Below are 19,363 nucleotides of genomic sequence, written 5' to 3'. Positions count from 1 at the left end.
AAAACTTAAAAATCTTACCTCTTTAGAAAAGTCCTTTTTGACTATAAAGATTGTTCTTTCTGAATTCTTCTAGATCATATAACAAACCTTTGCTAGGGATACTTTTTGTAAGGATATGCTTTGGCTCTCCAACTTTAGATGACAAATTCCTTAAAGAACAGGACTGGCACTCATACCGTTTTTTTGTATATTAATTTTTAATTTACAAAAATTGTATATATCATGTATAATCTGATGTTCTGAACTATATATACATTGTAGAATGGCTATATTGAACTAAATAACATATGCATAACCTCACATACTTATTGCTTTTTGTGGTGAGAACTCACACTATTTTTTTAATGTTCCCAGAAACAACCAGTGGTAGTCCCTTAGTTTGGCAGCAAACAATGTAAAGGTACAATGCACATGAAAGTGTACTTTCAGCTCCCAAATTCTTGCAAACATGGCCATATAAGGCCCCATGGGAAATAAAAATTCATGAGGGATATGACTGTCTCCAAAGATAGGAATTTAAGTTAGTGTTATATTTAAGACAAGAACAGTTTCTTCCAATTCTTTTAAAAAGAATCTGTATAAGAAGAAAAAATGTTTCTAGGTGCCTGTCAGGTTTATGACATCGGGAAGGTCTCAACAGCCTCTTGAGAAGGCTTTAGAAGGTTTTAATTTTTATTTGGAAAATACTAAGATGGCTACTTTTTAAATGTTACATAAAAGAAAATACAACTAGATATATTATCCCCAAAGCCAGCTAATATTTCATAACTAGAAAATTAAACATACTTTCTGAGCCCTCGCCATTACTGAAAACAAAAAGTGGACAGGTTGGGCCAGCTATTTAACAATGAATGCTTTTACAGTAATAAATGGTGACAGCCCAAATCAAAAAAGAATGCATTACTGAGATATCATCAATTGTGTTCTGTCATTACATGGCAACTCCACCCAGTCTAAGCTTGTCAAAAAGTGTTACTGTAATCCATGAAGAAGTCTTCACCTCAGGCAAAAGGGAAAAATGTAGAGGGCTGGCTCTGAACAGGTATGCTGAATTGTAATGCCAATGTTGAGTCACAAATCTCTTTACATCAGTTTCATATATGACAATTATTAACTTCTACTGTGAGGTGTCAGACATGGATAAACTGATCTATCAGCAGGCACTTTAAGAACGACAAATGTAAACAAGGAGAGTATGGCTATATCTTTTTAAAAGTGAGCATTATTCCATGCACAAAAGTAGAAGTAGGCAGATATGAGAAACTTTCTTATTCTAATCTAATAAATATAATATTTGCGAATATGGGAATGTCTGATCTGGCCTTCAGGTCATCCCACTCAGATCCTACCTAATCTTGGTAAAGAGCACTGATCCAGTTTATCTGACAAGCCTTTAATATAATCGTACCTCAGTTTTACAAGGGATCATGGTGTATCAAAAGCAGGTAAGTGTGTATTCTGGCCTTTACACAGTTGTATTACCTTGGGCAAATTGCTTAACCTGTATAAGCCTCAGTTTCCTCTCTCCTCAGTAAATGGGGGCAATTACTATCCCTTAAGATTATCATAAAAACTAGAAGGGATGATTCAAAGGAAGTATCTAACAAAGTGCTTGGCCCTAGCGATTTGCAGCACAAGCTTAGTCCCTTCTTTGAGATACTTCACCTGACTCCTTACTTCCCTATGAAATAAAAGTTTGGAATTTAATACAGAGTAATAAACTGCTCAGGATTAAAGTTCATAAAGGCAGAGCTTGAATCCTTTCCACTCTATGTCAGTTCCCAGTAGCACCCAGTAAGTACTGAGCCTAAGAATCAATAACAACTTTTCCAATTTCCAGCCCATAGTAACCTGTCACTTCTCTGCACTCAAGAATTGAAAACTATGTGTATTATTTGTGCTCTTTATTATTATTGTAAAATATACATAACACACAATATACTATTATAAATATACAATTTAGTGGCATTAAGTACACTCATAATGTTATGAAACTGTCACCACCATCTATTTCCTAACATTTTCATTACTCAAAAAGAAACTCTGTACCCAAGAAGCAATAACTTCCCAATTTACCCTACGTCTTCAGTTCCTGGCAAACTCAAATCTACTTTCTATCCCCATAAATTTGCCTATTCGACTGTTTTCAAAAATTTGCCTACTGATGAATCATACCCATTTGTCCTTCTGTGTCTGGCTTATTTTACTTAGCATATTTTCAAGATTCATCTATGTTGCAGCATTTATCAGTACTTTGATCCTTTATTAAGGCGAAAAAATATTCCACTGTATGGCTACACCACATTTTTATCCATTAATCTGTTGACAGATACTTGTATTATTTCCACTCTTTGGCTATTGTGAATAATGATGCAATGAACTTTTAGGCATAAATACCTATCTGAGTCCCTGTTTTCAGTCCTTTTGGGTATAAGGCCAGGAGTGGAATTCCTGGTTCATATGGTTACTCTAACTTTTTGAGTAATCAACAAACTGTTTTCCATAGCAGCTGCCATTTTACATCCCAGTCAGCAATGTACAAGGGTTCTAAATTTGTGTCTACATCCTCATAAATTCTTATATTCCATTTTAAAAATTATAGCCATCCTTCTAGGTATGAAGCGGCATCTTATTTGTGGCTTGTATTGTATTTCCCCAATGACTACTGACATTTAGCATCTTTCCATGTGCTTGTTGGTCATTTGTGTATCTTTGAAGAAATGTCTATTCAAGTCCTTTGCCCATTTTTTAATTGAATTAATTTTCTGTTGTTGAGTTGTAGGAGTTAATATATTTAATATATTCTGGATATTAAACCCTTATTACATGTATGATTTGCAAATATTTTCTTCCATTTTTTGGGTTATCTCATTCTTTTTTTATGGATGTATAGTATTCCATGGTGTATATGTACCACATTTTCTTCTAGTCTCCCATTGATGGGCATTTAGGTTGATTCCATGTCTTTGCTATTGTGAACAGTGTTGCAATGAACATAGGCAAGCAAGTGTCTTTATAACAGAACAATTTATATTCCTTTGGGTAAATACCCAGTAATGAGGTTGCTGAGTCGAATGGCATTTCTGCCTGTGTCTTTGAGGAATTGCCACACTGTCTTCCACAATGGTTGAACTAAATTATACTCCCACTAACAGTGTATAAGCATTCTCTTTTCTCTGCAACCTCGCGAGCATCTATTTTTTTTTTTTGTCTTTTTAATAATAGTCATTCCGACTGGTGTGAGAAGGTATCTCATTGTGGTTTTGATATGCATGTCTCTAAAGATCAGTGATGCTGAGATTTTTATTCATATAATTGTTGGCCACAATGTATGTCTTCTTTTGAAAAGTGTCTGTTCATGTCCTTTGCCCACTTTTTAATGGGGTTGTTATTTGTAAATTTAAGTTCCGTATAAATGCTGGATATTAGACCTCTGTCAGATGCATAGTTTGCAAAAATTTTCTCCCATTCTGTTGGTTGTCTGTTTACTCTGCTGATGTGTGTTTTGCTCTGCAGAAGGCATTTAGTTTAATTAGATCCCATTTGTCAATTTTTGCTTTTGTTGCAATTGGTTTTGGCATTTTGTCATGAAATCTTTGCCCGTGCCTATGTCCTGAATGGTATTGCCTAGGTCGTCTTCTAGGGTTTTTATAGTTTTGGGTTTTCCATTTAAGTCTTCAATCTATCTTGAGTTAATTTTTGTATATGGTGTAAGGAAAGGGTCCAGTTTCAACCTTCTGCATATGGTGAGCCAGTTATCCCAGCACCATTTATTGAATAGGGAGTCCTTAACCCATTGCTTGTTTTTGTCAGCTTTGTCAGACATCAGATAGTTGTAGGCGTGTGGTTTTATTTCTGAGCTTTCTATTCTGTTCCATTGGTCTATGTGTCTGTTTTTGTACCAGTACCATGTTATTTTGGGTATTGTAGCCCTGTAGTATAGTTTGAAGTTGAGTAGCATAATCCCTCCATCTTTGCTATTTTTGCTTAGGATTGCTTTGGCTATTCAGGCTCTTTTTTTTTGGTCCCATATAATTTTTTTTTTTCTTTTTTTGAGATGGAGTCTTGCTCTGTTGCCCAGGGTGGAGTGCAGTGGTGAGATCTCAGCTCACTGTAACCTCTGCTTCTTGGGTTCAAGTGATTCTTCTACCTCAGCTTTCCAAGTAGCTGGGATTACAGGCACCTGCTACCATGCCTGGCTAATTTTTGTATTTTTAATAGAAGCAGGGTTTCACCATGTTGGTCAGACTGGTCTCAAACTCCTGGCCTCAGGTGATAAGCCTGCCTTGGCCTCCCGAAGTGCTGGGATTAAAGGCGTGAGCCACTATGCCTGGCCTCCATATGAATTTTAAAAGTTTTTTCTAGTTCTGTGAAGAATCGCAATGGTAGTTTAATAGGAATAACACTGAATCTATAAATTGCTTTGGGCAGTATGGCTATTTTAACAATATTAATTTTTCTTACCTTTGACCATAAAATGTTTTTCCATGTTTGTATCTTTCAGATTATTTACAGCTAGTGTACAGAGATACAATAGATTTGCATGTGTTAATTTCATATCCTGCAAGTTTCCTGACTTTGTTTTAAGCTCAGTTTTTTGTTTTTTGTTTTTTTTCTGGTGTGGAATCTCTAGGGTTTTCTACATATAAGATTATGCCATCCACAAATAGAGATTATTTTACTTTTTCCTTTCCAATCTGTATGCCTTTTATTTCTTTTTCCTACCCTGGCTAGAAGTTACAGTTAAAAGGCAGCAGGGAAGTTGGAATCCTTGCTTTTTTCCTGATCTTGGAAGAAAAGCTATGAGTGGTTCACTATTGAGTATGATGTTGGCTGTGGGTTTTTCATATGTGGGCTTTATTATGCTGAGGAAGTTCTCTTTTTTTCCCAGTTTATTGTGTGTTTTTTATCATGAAAGGGTGTTGGATTTTGGCCAATGTTTTTTTCTGCATCCGTTGAGTCTTGTTAGTATCAGAGTTACAGATTATGTTGCATAATAATGTGAATGCAAAATATCTGCATGCATGTTTCCAGTCCACTCTTTCATCTTAATTTGTGCTCCCTATAATTCGTTGGTAAAGAAGCTGACATGAATTCCTTTAATACTGAGTACATGATACTCACCCAGATGCAAACCACAAATTTTAGGAAAATTTTTAAGATCAAAACTTTTAGATAATAAAAATGAAACATAATATTTAAATAATACTAATGACAGTTTCTAAACAGTAGAAGGTAATTGATATTGTTTGTGGTATTTCACAAAGGTTGTTTATATCCAGTTTAATGACTCCTGTTGTGACCCGTAGGTTAGCTTTAGTATGTCATTTTTTGTAGAGATAGGGTTTTGCCATGTTGCCCAGGCTGGTCTTGATCTCCTGGGTTCAAGCAATTTGCCTACCTTGGCCTGCTCATGGTGGCATAAGCCACCGTGCCTGGCCAAAACAATTTTTAAATTATTTATTATTTCTAGGCTGGGCATGGTGGCTCACAACTGTAATCCCAGCACTTTGGAAGGCTGAGGTGGGAGGATCTCTCGAACCCAGGAGTTCAAGACCAGCCTGCACAAAATAGCAAGACCCTATCTCTACTAAAAATAATAATAATACTAAATTTATTATTTTTAAATAATTTAAAAATATTTTCATAGAGATGGGAGATTTTCTGTGTGGCCCAGGCTGGTCTTAAACTCCTGACTGTAAGCAATCCTCATGCCTTCGCCTCCCAAAGGGCTGGGATTACAGGCACGAGCCACTGCGCCCAGCCTCTACCTTTTGGCTGTTATAAACAACACTACTATAAACAGTCATGTACAAATGTTTACATGGACACAGATTTTCATTTCTCTTGAGTATATAACTAGGAGTGGAATTGCTGGATTACATAGTAACTACATTTAAACCATTGAAGAGCTGCCAGACTGTTTTCCAAAGCTGTTGCACCATTTTACATTCCCACTAGCAGCCAATGAGGGTTCAGATTTCTCCACATCCCTGCCAACATTTGTTGTTACCTGAAGACTTTTCTTTTTTTTTTTTGAGACAGAGTCTTGCTCTGTTGCCCAGTTGGAGTGTAGTGGTATGATCTCAGTTCACTGCAACATCTGCCTCTCAGGTTCAAGTGATTCTCCTGCCTCAGCTTCCTGAGTAGCTGGGACTACATGTGCATGCCACCATGCCCAGCAAAGATTTTTATATTTTAAGTAGAGATAGGATTTCGCCATGTTGGCCAAGCTGGTCTTGAACTCCCAGCCTCAAGTGATCTGCCCACCTTGGCCTACCAAAGTGCTGGGATTACAGGAGTGAGCCACTGTGCCGGGTCCCTGATGACTTTTTTGATTCTACGAATTGTAGCAGGTATGAAGTGGTACCTCACCGTGGCTTTGATTTGCATTTGCCTGGTGAGTAATAATGTTGAGCTTCTTTTCATGTGCTATTGGTCACTTGTATATCATCCTTGGAGAAATGTCTTTTCAAACCCTTTGCCAGTTGTTGCTGGGATAATTTGTCTTTTTGTTATTGAGTTGTAAGAGTTCTTTATATATTCCAGATATAAGTCCCTTATTATTAGATAAATGATTTACAATAATTGTCTCCCAATCTGTGGGTTGTACTTTCACTTTCTTGGTGGTGTCCTTTGAAGTAGTTTAGTCAACAGTACTGATTCTGCCTCATCTTTTAAATTTTAACTCAGCTTGCAAAATAATCACTCAGTGAAAAACTTCTCTTGTAATATATAGTTCTCATTGATAAACAGAATAAAGAGTGATGACTACTTCCACTTCTTCAACATACATACAGCACATATGACAAGAACTGATTCTTACTTTGCACACATTAGTAGTTTCATCCAACTGTAATCTCTCTCTCTCTAGTAATGTCCAGAATATAGTTATCACTGTTCCATCAACCATCCCATTACTATTGCATATGCCATTCAACAGTGTCATTTGATGAAGTATTTAATCCAGAACTAATTCTGCTGTCTCTCTCTCTCTCTCTCTCTCTCTCTCTCTCTCTTTCTCTGAGAGAGGGTCTTACTGTTGCCCAGGCTGGAGTGCAGTGGTGCAAACACAGCTGACTGCAGCCTTGACTTCTTGGGCTCAAGCAATTCTCCCACCTCAGCCTCCCAAGTAGCTGGAACTACAGGCATGCACCACCATGCTTGGCTAATTTTTTTTCCTCTTTTTTGTAGAGATGGGGTTTCCACATATTGCCCAGGCTGGTCTCAAACTCCTGGGCTCAAGTGATCCTCCTACCTCAGCCTCCTAAAGTGCTGGGATTACAGGTGTGAGCCACTGCACCCAGCCTGCTGTCTCTTTTGAGCATTAGCTTCTAATTGCCAATTTTGCAGCTAGCTTTACAAGTTTCTCAGCAATAGTAGGATTTGCATCCATTTTTACCTCGACTGTACTTGTAAACAATTTCTCCTTTGGCATTTTGCATCTTCTCTGCTTTTAGCAATAGATTTCTTAATTTAGTGGTATTATTTTTCTTCTGTTCTGAAAAAAATTCTATTGATTTAACAGAGAGGTAGATCATTAGGCTTTATTTAATAATGAAGCAAAAACTTTGAAGGGCTCATGCGTTTATCAAAAAATGTTCTAAGAGAGAAACACTGACACTAGGGGTAAATGGATTTCTTCTCTTATATGATCAATTTCTATATATTCACTTCTTAATCAAATTCTTTTATGGAAACTAGTATAAGAATAATCACACTCAGATTCAGCTGCCTTGGCATCTTCTATACTGGTACTGGAGTTCTTTGAATTACGTCTATACTAATGTTGAACCACAGTTGACCCTTAAACAACATGGGTCTGAATGGTGTGAGTCCACTTATGTGGAGAGTTTTTTCAGTAGAAGTTATACTGAGTATGTCTGCCTCTTTCGCCTCCTCTTTCACCTCCTCCACCTCTTTTGGTTCTGTTTCCTCTAAGACAGCAAGACCAACCTCTCCTCCACCTCTCTCCTCAGCCTGCTCTATGTGAAGGTGACAAGAACAAAGACCTTTATGATAATCTGCTTCCACTTACTGAAGAGGCAATACATTTCTTCTTCCTTAGGATTTTCTTAATAACATTTTATTTCTAGTTCATTTTGTTAATGTGCTATATAATACAAATAACATACAAAATATGTGTTAATCAATTATGTTATTGGTAAGATTTCTGGTTATCAGTAGGCTATCAGTAGTTAAGTTTTAGGGGAGTCAAAAGTTATACTTGCATTTGACTGTGTCAAGAGTCGACACCCTAAGCTCCATGTTGTTTAAAGGTTAACTGTAGTTTGAACTACACTAGTTTGTACTGGTTTGCAGTAATTATTATATTATATTCATCATTAATTTTATGCTTCAATGAACCATTGTTGAGACATGATCCATTTTGGGAAGCTAAGAATATAATTAACTTAAGCAACGAAAAATGAATGTAAATATAACAATAACATATGAATGACATCAAGTTCAGATGTCAGAGTCAAACACCTCTGTTAAATGAATGCTTGTCAAGACAAAACAATCAATGCAATCAATCCTTATTATCTATTAACAGTCTAATAAATTGTAACAGATATGATAAATTAAACGGGATCTGAAGAATGTAATTCTTACATTTTTGTATGATAAAATGTAAGAATTACATTTTATATGATAATTCTTATCATATAAATGTTTATAGAATAACATTTTATATGATAAATTAAACGGGATCTGAAGAATGTAAATCTTACATTTCAAAATGTGAAATAAATGTGAACAAAATGAACCTGTTGCTTATTCATACCTAACTGCTTGAGAATCTTAGTAGACAGGTGCTCCAGTAGTTCAGGAATCATACTGAGAAACATTGCCCCAGAAACCAGAACCTAGCATGTAGCAGGAACTCAAAGAGTAGCTGTTATTATCTATATTCTTACCTGTTCTACCTGCCTTGAAGCTTGAGAACATGTCTGGCTCACCCTGGCTAGGTGCTCCCTGGGCTTCATCCACCTGATTAGTTGATAGACTTTATTGGAATTTCTGGGTTGTAAGCCTAAGGACCTTGTTTATCTTGCTCACAGCTGTGTTCTTAAGCCTCACACAGTGTCTGCTATACAGTAGAAGCTCAATAAATATTTACGAAATGAATATATAAATCAAAGGGAGAGAAATTAATTTTCTGTGATTTGGGCCTAAGAAAGGAGAAAAATCACTGGATAAATAACTATTTTTCTACGCAGAATGTAGCTACCTACAGAAAGGCACCTACGGTGTGGTTGGCTAACCATTTAGTAACCTACTCATCAACAATTAACACAGCGCTTTCTCCTTGAAGTTACTTTTAAATATTAGAACTTTTATAACTTTAGCATTTTCAGTGGAATTCTAATGTTTAAAATTATCATATTTTTGGATTTTTAATCTCACATATAAATTTATATACAGCTATCTCACAGAAAACTCTCTTAACAGAACTACTGACCAGTGAGTAGTTTTGCTAGCTTTAAGAAGTGGTGTGTGTGTGTGTGTGTGTGTGTGTATGTATATACGTATGAGTGTGTGTGTGTATTTTTTAAAGAATAAGAGTAGACGGGCGGATCACGAGGTCAGGAGATCAAGACCATCCTGGCGAACACGGTGAAACCCCGTCTCTACTAAAAAATACAAAAAAATAGCCGGGCGAGGTGGCGAGCGCCTGTAGTCCCAGCTACTCGGGAGGCTGAGGCAGGAGAATGGCGTAAACCCGGGAGGCGGAGCTTGCAGTGAGCAGAGATCCGGCCACTGCACTCCAGCCTGGGCGACAGAGCGAGACTCCGTCTCAAAAAAAAAAAAAAAAAAAAAGAGTAAGAGTAAAATCTCCTTTTAAAGGTCTGTTTAGTAAGTTTTGCTTTAATTTTTGTACCAAGAGATTGTTTTTGTTCTCTGTGCCTTGAGACGATCTATTCCTGCTTTATAGAAAACAGCAATAACTCATGGTCATAGAGAGTAGAAGGATGGTTATCAGAGGTTGGGAAGGGTGGTGCAGGGAGGTGGGGATGTTTAACGGGTGCAAAAAAAATAGAAAGAATGAATAAAGCCTACTATTTGATAGTACAACAGGATGACTACAGTCAATGATAACTTAATTGTATATTTTAAAATAACTTAAAGAATGTAACTGGATTGTTCGTAACTCAAAGAATAAATGCTTGAGGAGATGGATACCCCATTCTCCATGATGTGTTTATTTCACATTGAATGCCTATATCAAAGCATCTCATGTGCTCTATAAATACCTACACCTACTGTGTACCCAAAAAATGAAAAAACAAAAACAAAAACAAACAAAAACAACAACAAAAAAACAAACTACAACAGAAGCCAGAATCAGTATTCTGTTTGTCATTGTTAGCTCTACAAACGGAATGGGTATGATGGTGGTGAGATTTTAAACAGAGGAAAGGAAAAGGAATGCACTGCTGAAAACAGACTAAGACGAAGCTTAGGGGAAAAAAGTTACACATTCCATGTAGCAGACAACAAAGCCAACAATTTCCTTTGGCAACAAAAAGGCTGCTGTTAGGTAATAAACATATCTTCCCTACAGTGTGGCAATGCAGTTTTTAAATCCTAAATTAGAACTCTTTAAAATAAGCCTAGCATGCCCCTCTAGCATATTTTGTCCATGTTCCACTAATGTATTCTTAGAATTCCTAGAGATGAGAATGATGTAACTGCCCTTGAAATCTGCCCTGATCTCCAACATCTGCATTGTGATAATTACCGAGCTATTGTTCAGATACAAGTTAATCACAGAGGTAAGCCTGGAAGAGAGTAATCCTTTCAAGCAGGATAGAGGATTATAAACAAATTTGTGTTGAATGAATAAACAAATGAAACAATAAATAGATCACAAATTAAGTATCACAAACTCTTGGTTATCAGAGGTTTCTAGGTAGCTTAAAAAATAGTGCATATACAAAAAAGCAACCCATTTACATGTTAAAAAGCATCTATTATTTGGAATCAGGCTTTAGGCAAAAATAGATTCTAAAATGTGGCTACTGTAATGTAGTAATACTTGTTTTCCTCCTCACCCACACTTTGCCAATAGTCTCTCATTAAAGCAAAAGATTTCTTTGTCCCAAGGACCTAGTCCAGTGACATGTACTTGGTAGGTACTTTGTAAACCTTTACAAAACCGAACTGACATGATTAATGAAAATGTCTAAGAGAGAAAGCCATAGGCGGTTCCGTCAAAAACAGAGATCCATATAATGTATATACCCTAGTTAAAAATAGAGCAATCAGTGATATAAAGGTTAGTCCTTTCTGGGCCACTGAAGAGTGATTCAGTGTATAAATATGGTTCAGGTTTGGGTTTATTTAACAAAAGTTTTAAACATAGGAATCTCCGGTTGAAGTATGGAATCATCAAAGTGATGAATATAATTTAAAGTTAAATTTAAATAAATTCAGGCCTAGGAAGCCAGCCTCCAAACCTATTCACTGTTTTTAATTTCAAACTTAAGTAAAGTCTTATTTGTAATTTTTTTTAAATAAAGGCAAATTCACAATTACAAGGGACAGTGCTTCTTGTCACATATTCAGCAGATACCAAATCATTACGGTCTATGTATAGTACGAAAGACGTCTTTAAAGTTAGAAATGTTTTTCTTAGGAACTCTATTATAACTTGAGCTATAACTTTCATGAAGACACTCTAAAAACAAAGAGAAATCCTTACCTCTTGCAATTAAATTTCAATAAAAATTTCAATTATATGGAGCGCTGGATTTTTCCTGTAACCCTCATATTAAATTTTGTGCTCAGTATTAAAGGACTTAAAGTCAATTTCTTTACCAGTGCATTATGGGGAACACAAATTAAGATGAAAAAATGAACTGGGAATATGTATGCAAATATTGTGTATTCATATTCTTATACAGCATAATCTGTAAATCTGGTACTAATGAGACTCAAGATTTAAATGGCTGAAGAATGTTTTTAGTGAATTATTGTCAATCAATGCCTCTGTTCCAGGATAAATGTAATCTTGAAAGGCAAAACACCTATTATTACAAATTCCTAACTAAGTACAGTACTTCATTATTTCAAAATGTCACTGTCAATTTATAGAGTAACAGATAAACATCTTTCTACCATATATCTGAATGCCTTTCCTTCAGAGTAAATGAAACACTGATTATTAAGAAAAAGTATAAACAATATTTTTATAGCAACAGAAGATACCTAGTGAGCATTAAAAATCTATAAACTGGCCGGGCGCAGTGGCTCACGCCTGTAATCCTAGCACTTTGGGAGGCCGAGACGGGTGGATCACAAGGTCAGGAGATCGAGACCATCCTGGCAAACACAGTGAAACCCGTCTCTACTAAAAAATACAAAAAAAATAGCCGGGCGAGGTGGCAGGCGCCTGTAGTCCCAGCTACTCGGGAGGCTGAGGCAGGAGAATGGCGTAAACCCGGGAGGCGGAGCTTGCAGTGAGCTGAGATCCGGCCACTGCACTCCAGCCTGGGCGACAGAGGGAGATGCTGTCTCGAAAAAAAAAAAAAAAAAAAAATCTATAAACTAGTTACAGTGTTCTAAATTTTCATATTTGTTAATGTGGATATATTGGGTTTCATTTATTAAAAATATTTAAAAATTTATCTTTTTGGTTTGTTTGTTTTTAAGAGACAGGGTCTCACTCTGTCACCCAGACTGGATTATAGTGGTGTAAGCATAGCTCACTGCAACCTTCAACTCATGGGCTCAAGTGATTCTCCCACCTGAGCCTCCTGAGTAGCCAGGACTACAGGCATGTACCACCATGCCCAGCTATTGTTTTTACGATTTTTTTGTAGAGATGGGGCCTTGCTATGTTGCCCAGGATGATCTCAAACTCCTGGCCTTAAGCCATCCTCCTGTCTTGGCCTCCCAAACTTCTGGGATTACAGGTGTGAGTCACTGTGCCAGGCTACACTTGCTATAGGGTCCCACATTGTTGCCTAGGCTGGGATACAATGGCATGAACATGGTTCACTGTAGCCTCAGCTTTCCAAGTAGCTGGGACTACAGGCATGCAACACCACCCCTGGCTAATTTTTGTATTTTTTGTAGAGATGGGGTTTCACCATGTTGCCCAGGCTGGTCTCTTAACTCCTCAGCTCAAGTGATCCACCCACCTTGGCCTCCCAAAGTGTTGGGATTACCAGTGTGAGCCACCCCCCAGCCCTGGCCAGGTTTTATATCATTGTAATCAAATATTGTTTTTTTCTTCCAAGTTACTTTATTTCATGTAAATTCAGATGTTCATTTATTCAATCACTTAACAAACATTTACTGAGTGCTGACTTTGTCCTAGATACACTGTTAGGGGACAGACTTACAAGCATGAATATGATATGACTCTTGCTCTTAACAAACTCACAGTTTAATGTAATACAGGGATAAATGAGTAATATACAATAGTTCAGGGTTATATTAAAACTGTCTATATGTTTCACATTTGCAATAACTAAAGGATAGTCTATTAAAACTATCCTTAGAAACTTTTCATCATTGTTCAGAAATAAAACTCTCCCTTACTTGTTCTAGGGAAATCTTTTAAAAAGAAATTTAAAACAGATATATTAAAAATGATAATCTTACAAGTATCTGTGAACATAACATCTCAGATTAACAAATGCTAATATTTGTTTCATATTTTATTTTAAGGCTATTTTCTAAATCCAGAAATTTCTTGAATGAACCAAGCAATAATGACTTCTTAAGATAATTATTTATAGCTCCTACCAGCTATATGGCCTTGGGCAAATTTACTTAACTTTGACTCTCAGTGTTCTCATCTGAAAAGTATAGACAGTCATACCAATCTGTGCTAGATTATCTGCCATTTACCCCCTCAGGATCTATGTTCTCTACACAGCTTTTTGCCCATGGAGGTTCTCCTACCTTCCAGCTTCTAATTATGCTAAATTAATAGGAGATACTAGCAGAGGATCAGAGAAGGAAGGTGAAGCTATTCCCTAGTTTCCTCCCTACTGGGCCACCAAGGTTGGCTATATCCCTCTGTCAGAAGCAGTCCTCTCCATATAGCACTCTCTCCTGGGCTTTAAGGCCTAGAGATGATAATGGTTCCCTTTAGCCTTGGGTCTGTATTATCTTCTGTTGATTATTTTTTTGAGACAGATTCTCACTCTGTTGCCCAGGCTGGACTGCAGTGGCATGATCTTGGCTCACTGCAACCTCCACCTCCCAGGTTCAAGGGATTATCCTGCCTCAGCCTCCCAAGTAGCTGGGATTACAGGCACACACCACCATGCCCAGCTAATTTTTGTATTTTTAGTAGAGACAGGGTTTCACCATGTTGGCCAAGCTAGTCTTGAACTCTTGAACTCAGTGATCGATCTACCTCAGCCTCCCAAAGTGCTGGGATTACAGGTGTGAGACCCCATGCCCAGCTTCTTCTGTTGATTTTTGAAAACCCTGCCCACATCTTTAAAAATGGTCACCTTATTAAACTCTTCTTAAATAACCTAGCTTGAAAGTGTCTATTTACTGCCAGAACACTGACTGATCACAACTTCATGGGTTATTCTGAGGATCATATGAGATGATTAGTGCTTAGCACAGTGCCTAGCACATGATAAATACTAGGTAAGTTTTGAACACTATTGTCATCAATAATGCTTTTATTATTGTTTTATTTGAGGTTCTATGTTCATGTTATCTATAACACCTGACTGTATTTAGGAGGTTGAGAAAACACTTGAATATGTTTAGGAAGTTGATAAATTCAGAATGCTGGAGATCTTTTGCTAATTTTCAAGGTACTTCAAACATATATTCAAATATAAAATGTGTTTATTGCTAATCAATCTCAATATTTAAAAAGAGTAAGAGGACCATAAAAGTGAGTGATAAAATCCATATAGTAGACATCATTTCCTGGACTATAGTTTCTTCTATAAACATGCTTCTGAACTAACTTCTTGGAAATCGACTTCCTGTAACCACCCCAAATCTAGCAAAGTGTAAACAGTCCATAAACTAAAACAAATCATTGGGTCTTGGGGTCATAAAAAGAATGGACTGAAAGGTAAACTTCATAGCACAAAAACCCTTGGTAAATTTGGAAATGCATCTTCATCATCTTTACTTATCGATCATATCACAGGCATGTACCATCATTTGACAAATTACCTCATCAAAATCCTATTAAAGATCTGCTTAACCTTACCTCGTCCTTTATATCTTCCTGTTGTTGGGCTGTGAAGATCTCCATTGCAGCCATGAGTCTCATCATTAACTCATCTACTGTTGTGTTCCCTAAAAACATAGAGAGATTGCCAAACTTTATATAAGCTTTTTATATATAACTTCAAATTATTAAAGTATTAGAAACTGGAAAGTCATTCTAGAATTAACCAGAAAGGAAAACCAGTCTAAAAAAATTACAGTTAAAATACTTTTGTGGTTTTATTGAAATGTTTCATATGTTCAATAAGAAAGAGTAGTATACTGGCAGTTGAAATTTCAGAACAGTTATATTTGAGGGAGCAGTTTCTTAATAAGAAGGACTTTTAGCACTACATAGATGAATGTCCAAATCATGAAGTTCAAAAGTTCTGTCAAATTATGAAAACATATCTAGCTAATAACACTAGCAACAACTACCAGTTGTTTACATATCACTGATTAGGCTAAGCACTTCTATACTATCTCATTTAATCTGTACAACAATTCTACGAAGGATTATGACTTAGTTTTAAAGAGAAGAAAAATGAGTCGCAAAGAGCTCAAAAAAACTTGTCTGACTAAGGTCAAGCTGGTTAAGTGGTGAGGTCAGAATCTGAAACCAGAAGAGGCTGACTTGAAGCCTGGCCTCTTTGCCACCCACCTCAGTCTATTACCTTATTTAGAATTATCTTCTATCACCAAAAATCCTCTGGTGAAACAAACAGTAACTCAATTTCTGAAAAAAATGATTTCTTTTTTTGCCCAATTGATATTTCTCCCTTTCAGCTGCTTTTAAATGACTCTTATGATCTTTATAAAGAAGATATTTTAAATGTTTGATTTTCCTTAATGTCATTTTATTCCCTGACCAAGTCCATAACAAACATATGGCACATACATGCCATTTCCTGAACACATTTAAGTCATTGTTATTTGCTTGGGATGTATCTACAAGAGAAAAAGTCATGAGGATATATAAAGATATGACAATTCTCTTCTCTCAAACCTACAGGCAGAAAGAGTTAGGTTTTCTCCATGGCTTGAGAAGGGATCTTCTTCCCCATTAACGAAATGGCCACCAACAGGACAATAAAGACCAAGCATTCTTGCTGGCATTTTTCCAGAGGGCATGATCTTTCAATGGTGCTTTCCCTAATTATCCTTATGACCATTGGCAGCATGGGTTAAGGGAACATCTATGGTCCTTGGCAAAAGAAATGATCTAATTTGTTCACATCAGTACTACTCACTCAGTAAATGAGCTACAGGATAAACGTTATCTTGGCACTAAGAAAACAGAACTGGTTTTATAGTTAGAGTTCTAACTCTAATTCCATTACTTATAAGCTATATAATCTAGTACCTGGAAATTGTCTGGCACATGACAAAGGTTTTGATGAATATTTATTCAGTAAACAAATAAATGAACAAGTGAATAAATGGACTGTAGCTCTCTAAGGATCAATTTCCTTTTCTCAAAACGGAGATAACACTATGTAATGTTCTTAGAAGGAGTGGAGATAATGTAAAGTATACACAAATCATTGGTAGTTAATATTAATAGATATGACACATGACAAAAGAAGTTTAGGAGCACCTTCAATATAGATATTTTATTCTTTTGAGACAGGGTCTCCTTTGTTGCCCAGGTCTCAAGTGATCCTCCCACCTCAGCCTCCCAAGTAGCTGGGATTATAGGTATGTGCCACCACACCTAGCCAATGTAGATTTTATTACTGGACAAGTCTCTGGGTTTCTATGTTTTATTTAAAAACTGTAGTGGCTAAGACTCAGAGCATGGGAAATGGGTACTATATGGAGTATACTGGAATCATCAGTGGGAAAATACTATAGTTGTATAGGTTGACTACATACTGGCCATTAATTTTTAGGCTTAAGTCACTACTTATAAGCTATGTTTTAGCCCTAACTGGAAGGATCCACGGCCAAACTGAACTCGTAGGTACTTCATACTTAAGCCCTTATTGATCAAAGACAGAGAAAAAGTGTACTAGTTAATGCAGTTCAGGGCAAACTTACTCTTTATAGTTGATTGCAGCAGTTCTCAAATTTTTTGGTCTCAGGACCCCTTTACACTGTTAAAAATTACTGAGATACCCAAAGAACTTTTGTTTATATGGATTATGGCTATTAACATTTACTGTGTTAGAAATTAAAATAGAAATATTTAAAATAAATTCATAAATCCATTTAAAACTAACAATAATAAACCCATTGCATGTTAATATAAATATTACATTTTTATGAAACATGACTATTTTCCAACAGAAAAAGGTTAGTGAGAAGAGCAGCACTGTAACATTTTTGCAAATCTCTGTAATGTGTGTGCTTAATAGAAAACAACCGTATTCTGTATTCTTGGACATCTACACTAACCAGTTACAATATCTTGTACTGATTGAAATTTACAAAGATAATCGGGTCGCACGAAGATATGTAGTTGGAAAAGGGAGAAGTATTTTCATAGATAAGTGTGGATATTCTTTGATACTACACTTAAACTGACAAGTGTAAGTTTTCTTCAAATTAGATGCACATGGAATTTGAAACCATATCAATGAAATCTGTGTACTCCGTTACATTAAAATCCATTGCCCTTTGAAAGGATCTTTTATTTGTGTATGATTTTATAATATGCACTGATCATTTGTAAAACATTGGTTCACTGAGTTATGTATTTCTCTGCTGAATGCTGACACACTTCATTATAGAATATTAAAAAAAAATCATAAAAAACGTCTGGCAGGCTACATATGCATAGTTTGCCTGTCAGTAATATTTTCAAGTAAAAATAATTTCTATAAGAAATAAATCAAGTAGTTCAGGGTAAGCAACCACACCAGTGCTTTTCTTCGAGGCCACCAGTATACTTTAGTATGCAGCAGAAGTGCTTTACCCATACCTCCCATGGTGCCACACAAACTATTAAAAGGGTTAAAATTTAATAAAAGTAATAATTTTTACTGCTTCATCAAGGACATTTTTAAGGCTTTTTCTCTTCTTTTCTAACTAAATACATGGCAATTAAGAATATGACTACTAGTACAGTTTTGTGTTACGGCTTTGATTCGTGCTAAGGTGCCAAGAGTTTTTATAAACCATTCCTTTGGAGCCACTAGTACAAATGTCAACACAGTAAAAAAGGCAAAAAAAAAAAAAAAAAAAAAGTCTTATTACAGTTAGGAAAGTAATTTTGACCTTACAGATACCCTAAAAGGGTCTAGTCTGAAGTCTACAAACCACACCTTGAGAACCACTAGTTCTTGCAATGTTGCCTCTGACAGGGAAAGCAGGAATGAAGTGTTATCTTCATTATCCATTTACCCTGTGCAAATCAGTTCCCCTGGAGGTCTTTTTAAACAGTTTATGAAATTGAATGCTCTAGTTATAGAGAAAACATAAAATGCTAGAGGTCTGGTTTTATTTGGGTTTTAAAGGCACTGTAATTTACACTTATCCCCTCCTCCCAACCAGACTTAAATGGAGGCAGAAATCAGTATCCCAGATACAGTTTTAGCTTGAGGCACTTGAAAAACCTTTTCCCCAGTGGCATATGGAAGATATACTGTTCAACCTAAGCTTTGTAATGAACAAGGTAATATTTTACACCAACCCCTGGAGTGCATTAGTAACAGTAAACAAAACAAAATCATTCACTTCTTTTTTGGTAAAGAAGGTGCACTGTGGTTAAATTCACAGGCATCCGACAGTTTCCTGCTTCAGGGTTGCACCCTAAACATGGAATCATACAAAGAAGAAGAAACAATTGTCATCGTGAAAAATTCAATCTTCAATATACAGTGACTGGATTTTCTAGATAACTAAAGATAAGTACTTCTTTCAATTAATCAACATTATAACAATAAATCAATATAAATAGAAATTAAGTACTTTACAACTGATTATGTCCTAATTGCTAGATTATAGAATTTAGCAATTCTGAACATTTAACTTGAACATCCTGTGTCCCAAGGGTTGCGCAATTTTATTAAGATGTTTCTGTTAGATTTTCATGCAGCATATTATTTTTTATAGCACCTATACTTTTTGAAGACATTTTTCAGGATGTTCTATATTTTCAAATGCAAATTTACTAATAGAAATATTGTCAGCTTTGGTGGAAAAACTATAAAGT

General features: G+C 36.1%; 1 protein-coding gene across 4 annotated transcripts in view; it reads right to left on the bottom strand.

The window, feature by feature from the left end:
• The window catches only part of FAF1 (Fas associated factor 1), a 506,656-nt gene that overhangs the window by 76,388 nt on the left and 410,905 nt on the right, over positions 1-19,363 (bottom strand). For all 4 annotated transcript variants that reach the window (XM_073007304.1, XM_037999795.2, XM_037999798.2 and 1 more), the window contains one exon: positions 15,209-15,297. In XM_073007304.1, coding sequence (XP_072863405.1) covers positions 15,209-15,297 — 89 coding nt within the window. The remainder of the gene's footprint in view (positions 1-15,208; positions 15,298-19,363) is intronic.

Source organism: Chlorocebus sabaeus, chromosome 20, assembly GCF_047675955.1.
Source record: "Chlorocebus sabaeus isolate Y175 chromosome 20, mChlSab1.0.hap1, whole genome shotgun sequence".
In the NCBI taxonomy this organism is placed as follows: domain Eukaryota; kingdom Metazoa; phylum Chordata; class Mammalia; order Primates; family Cercopithecidae; genus Chlorocebus; species Chlorocebus sabaeus.
The sequence above is the reverse complement of the archived record's forward strand: the minus strand, read 5'-3'. Positions and strand labels throughout refer to the sequence as shown.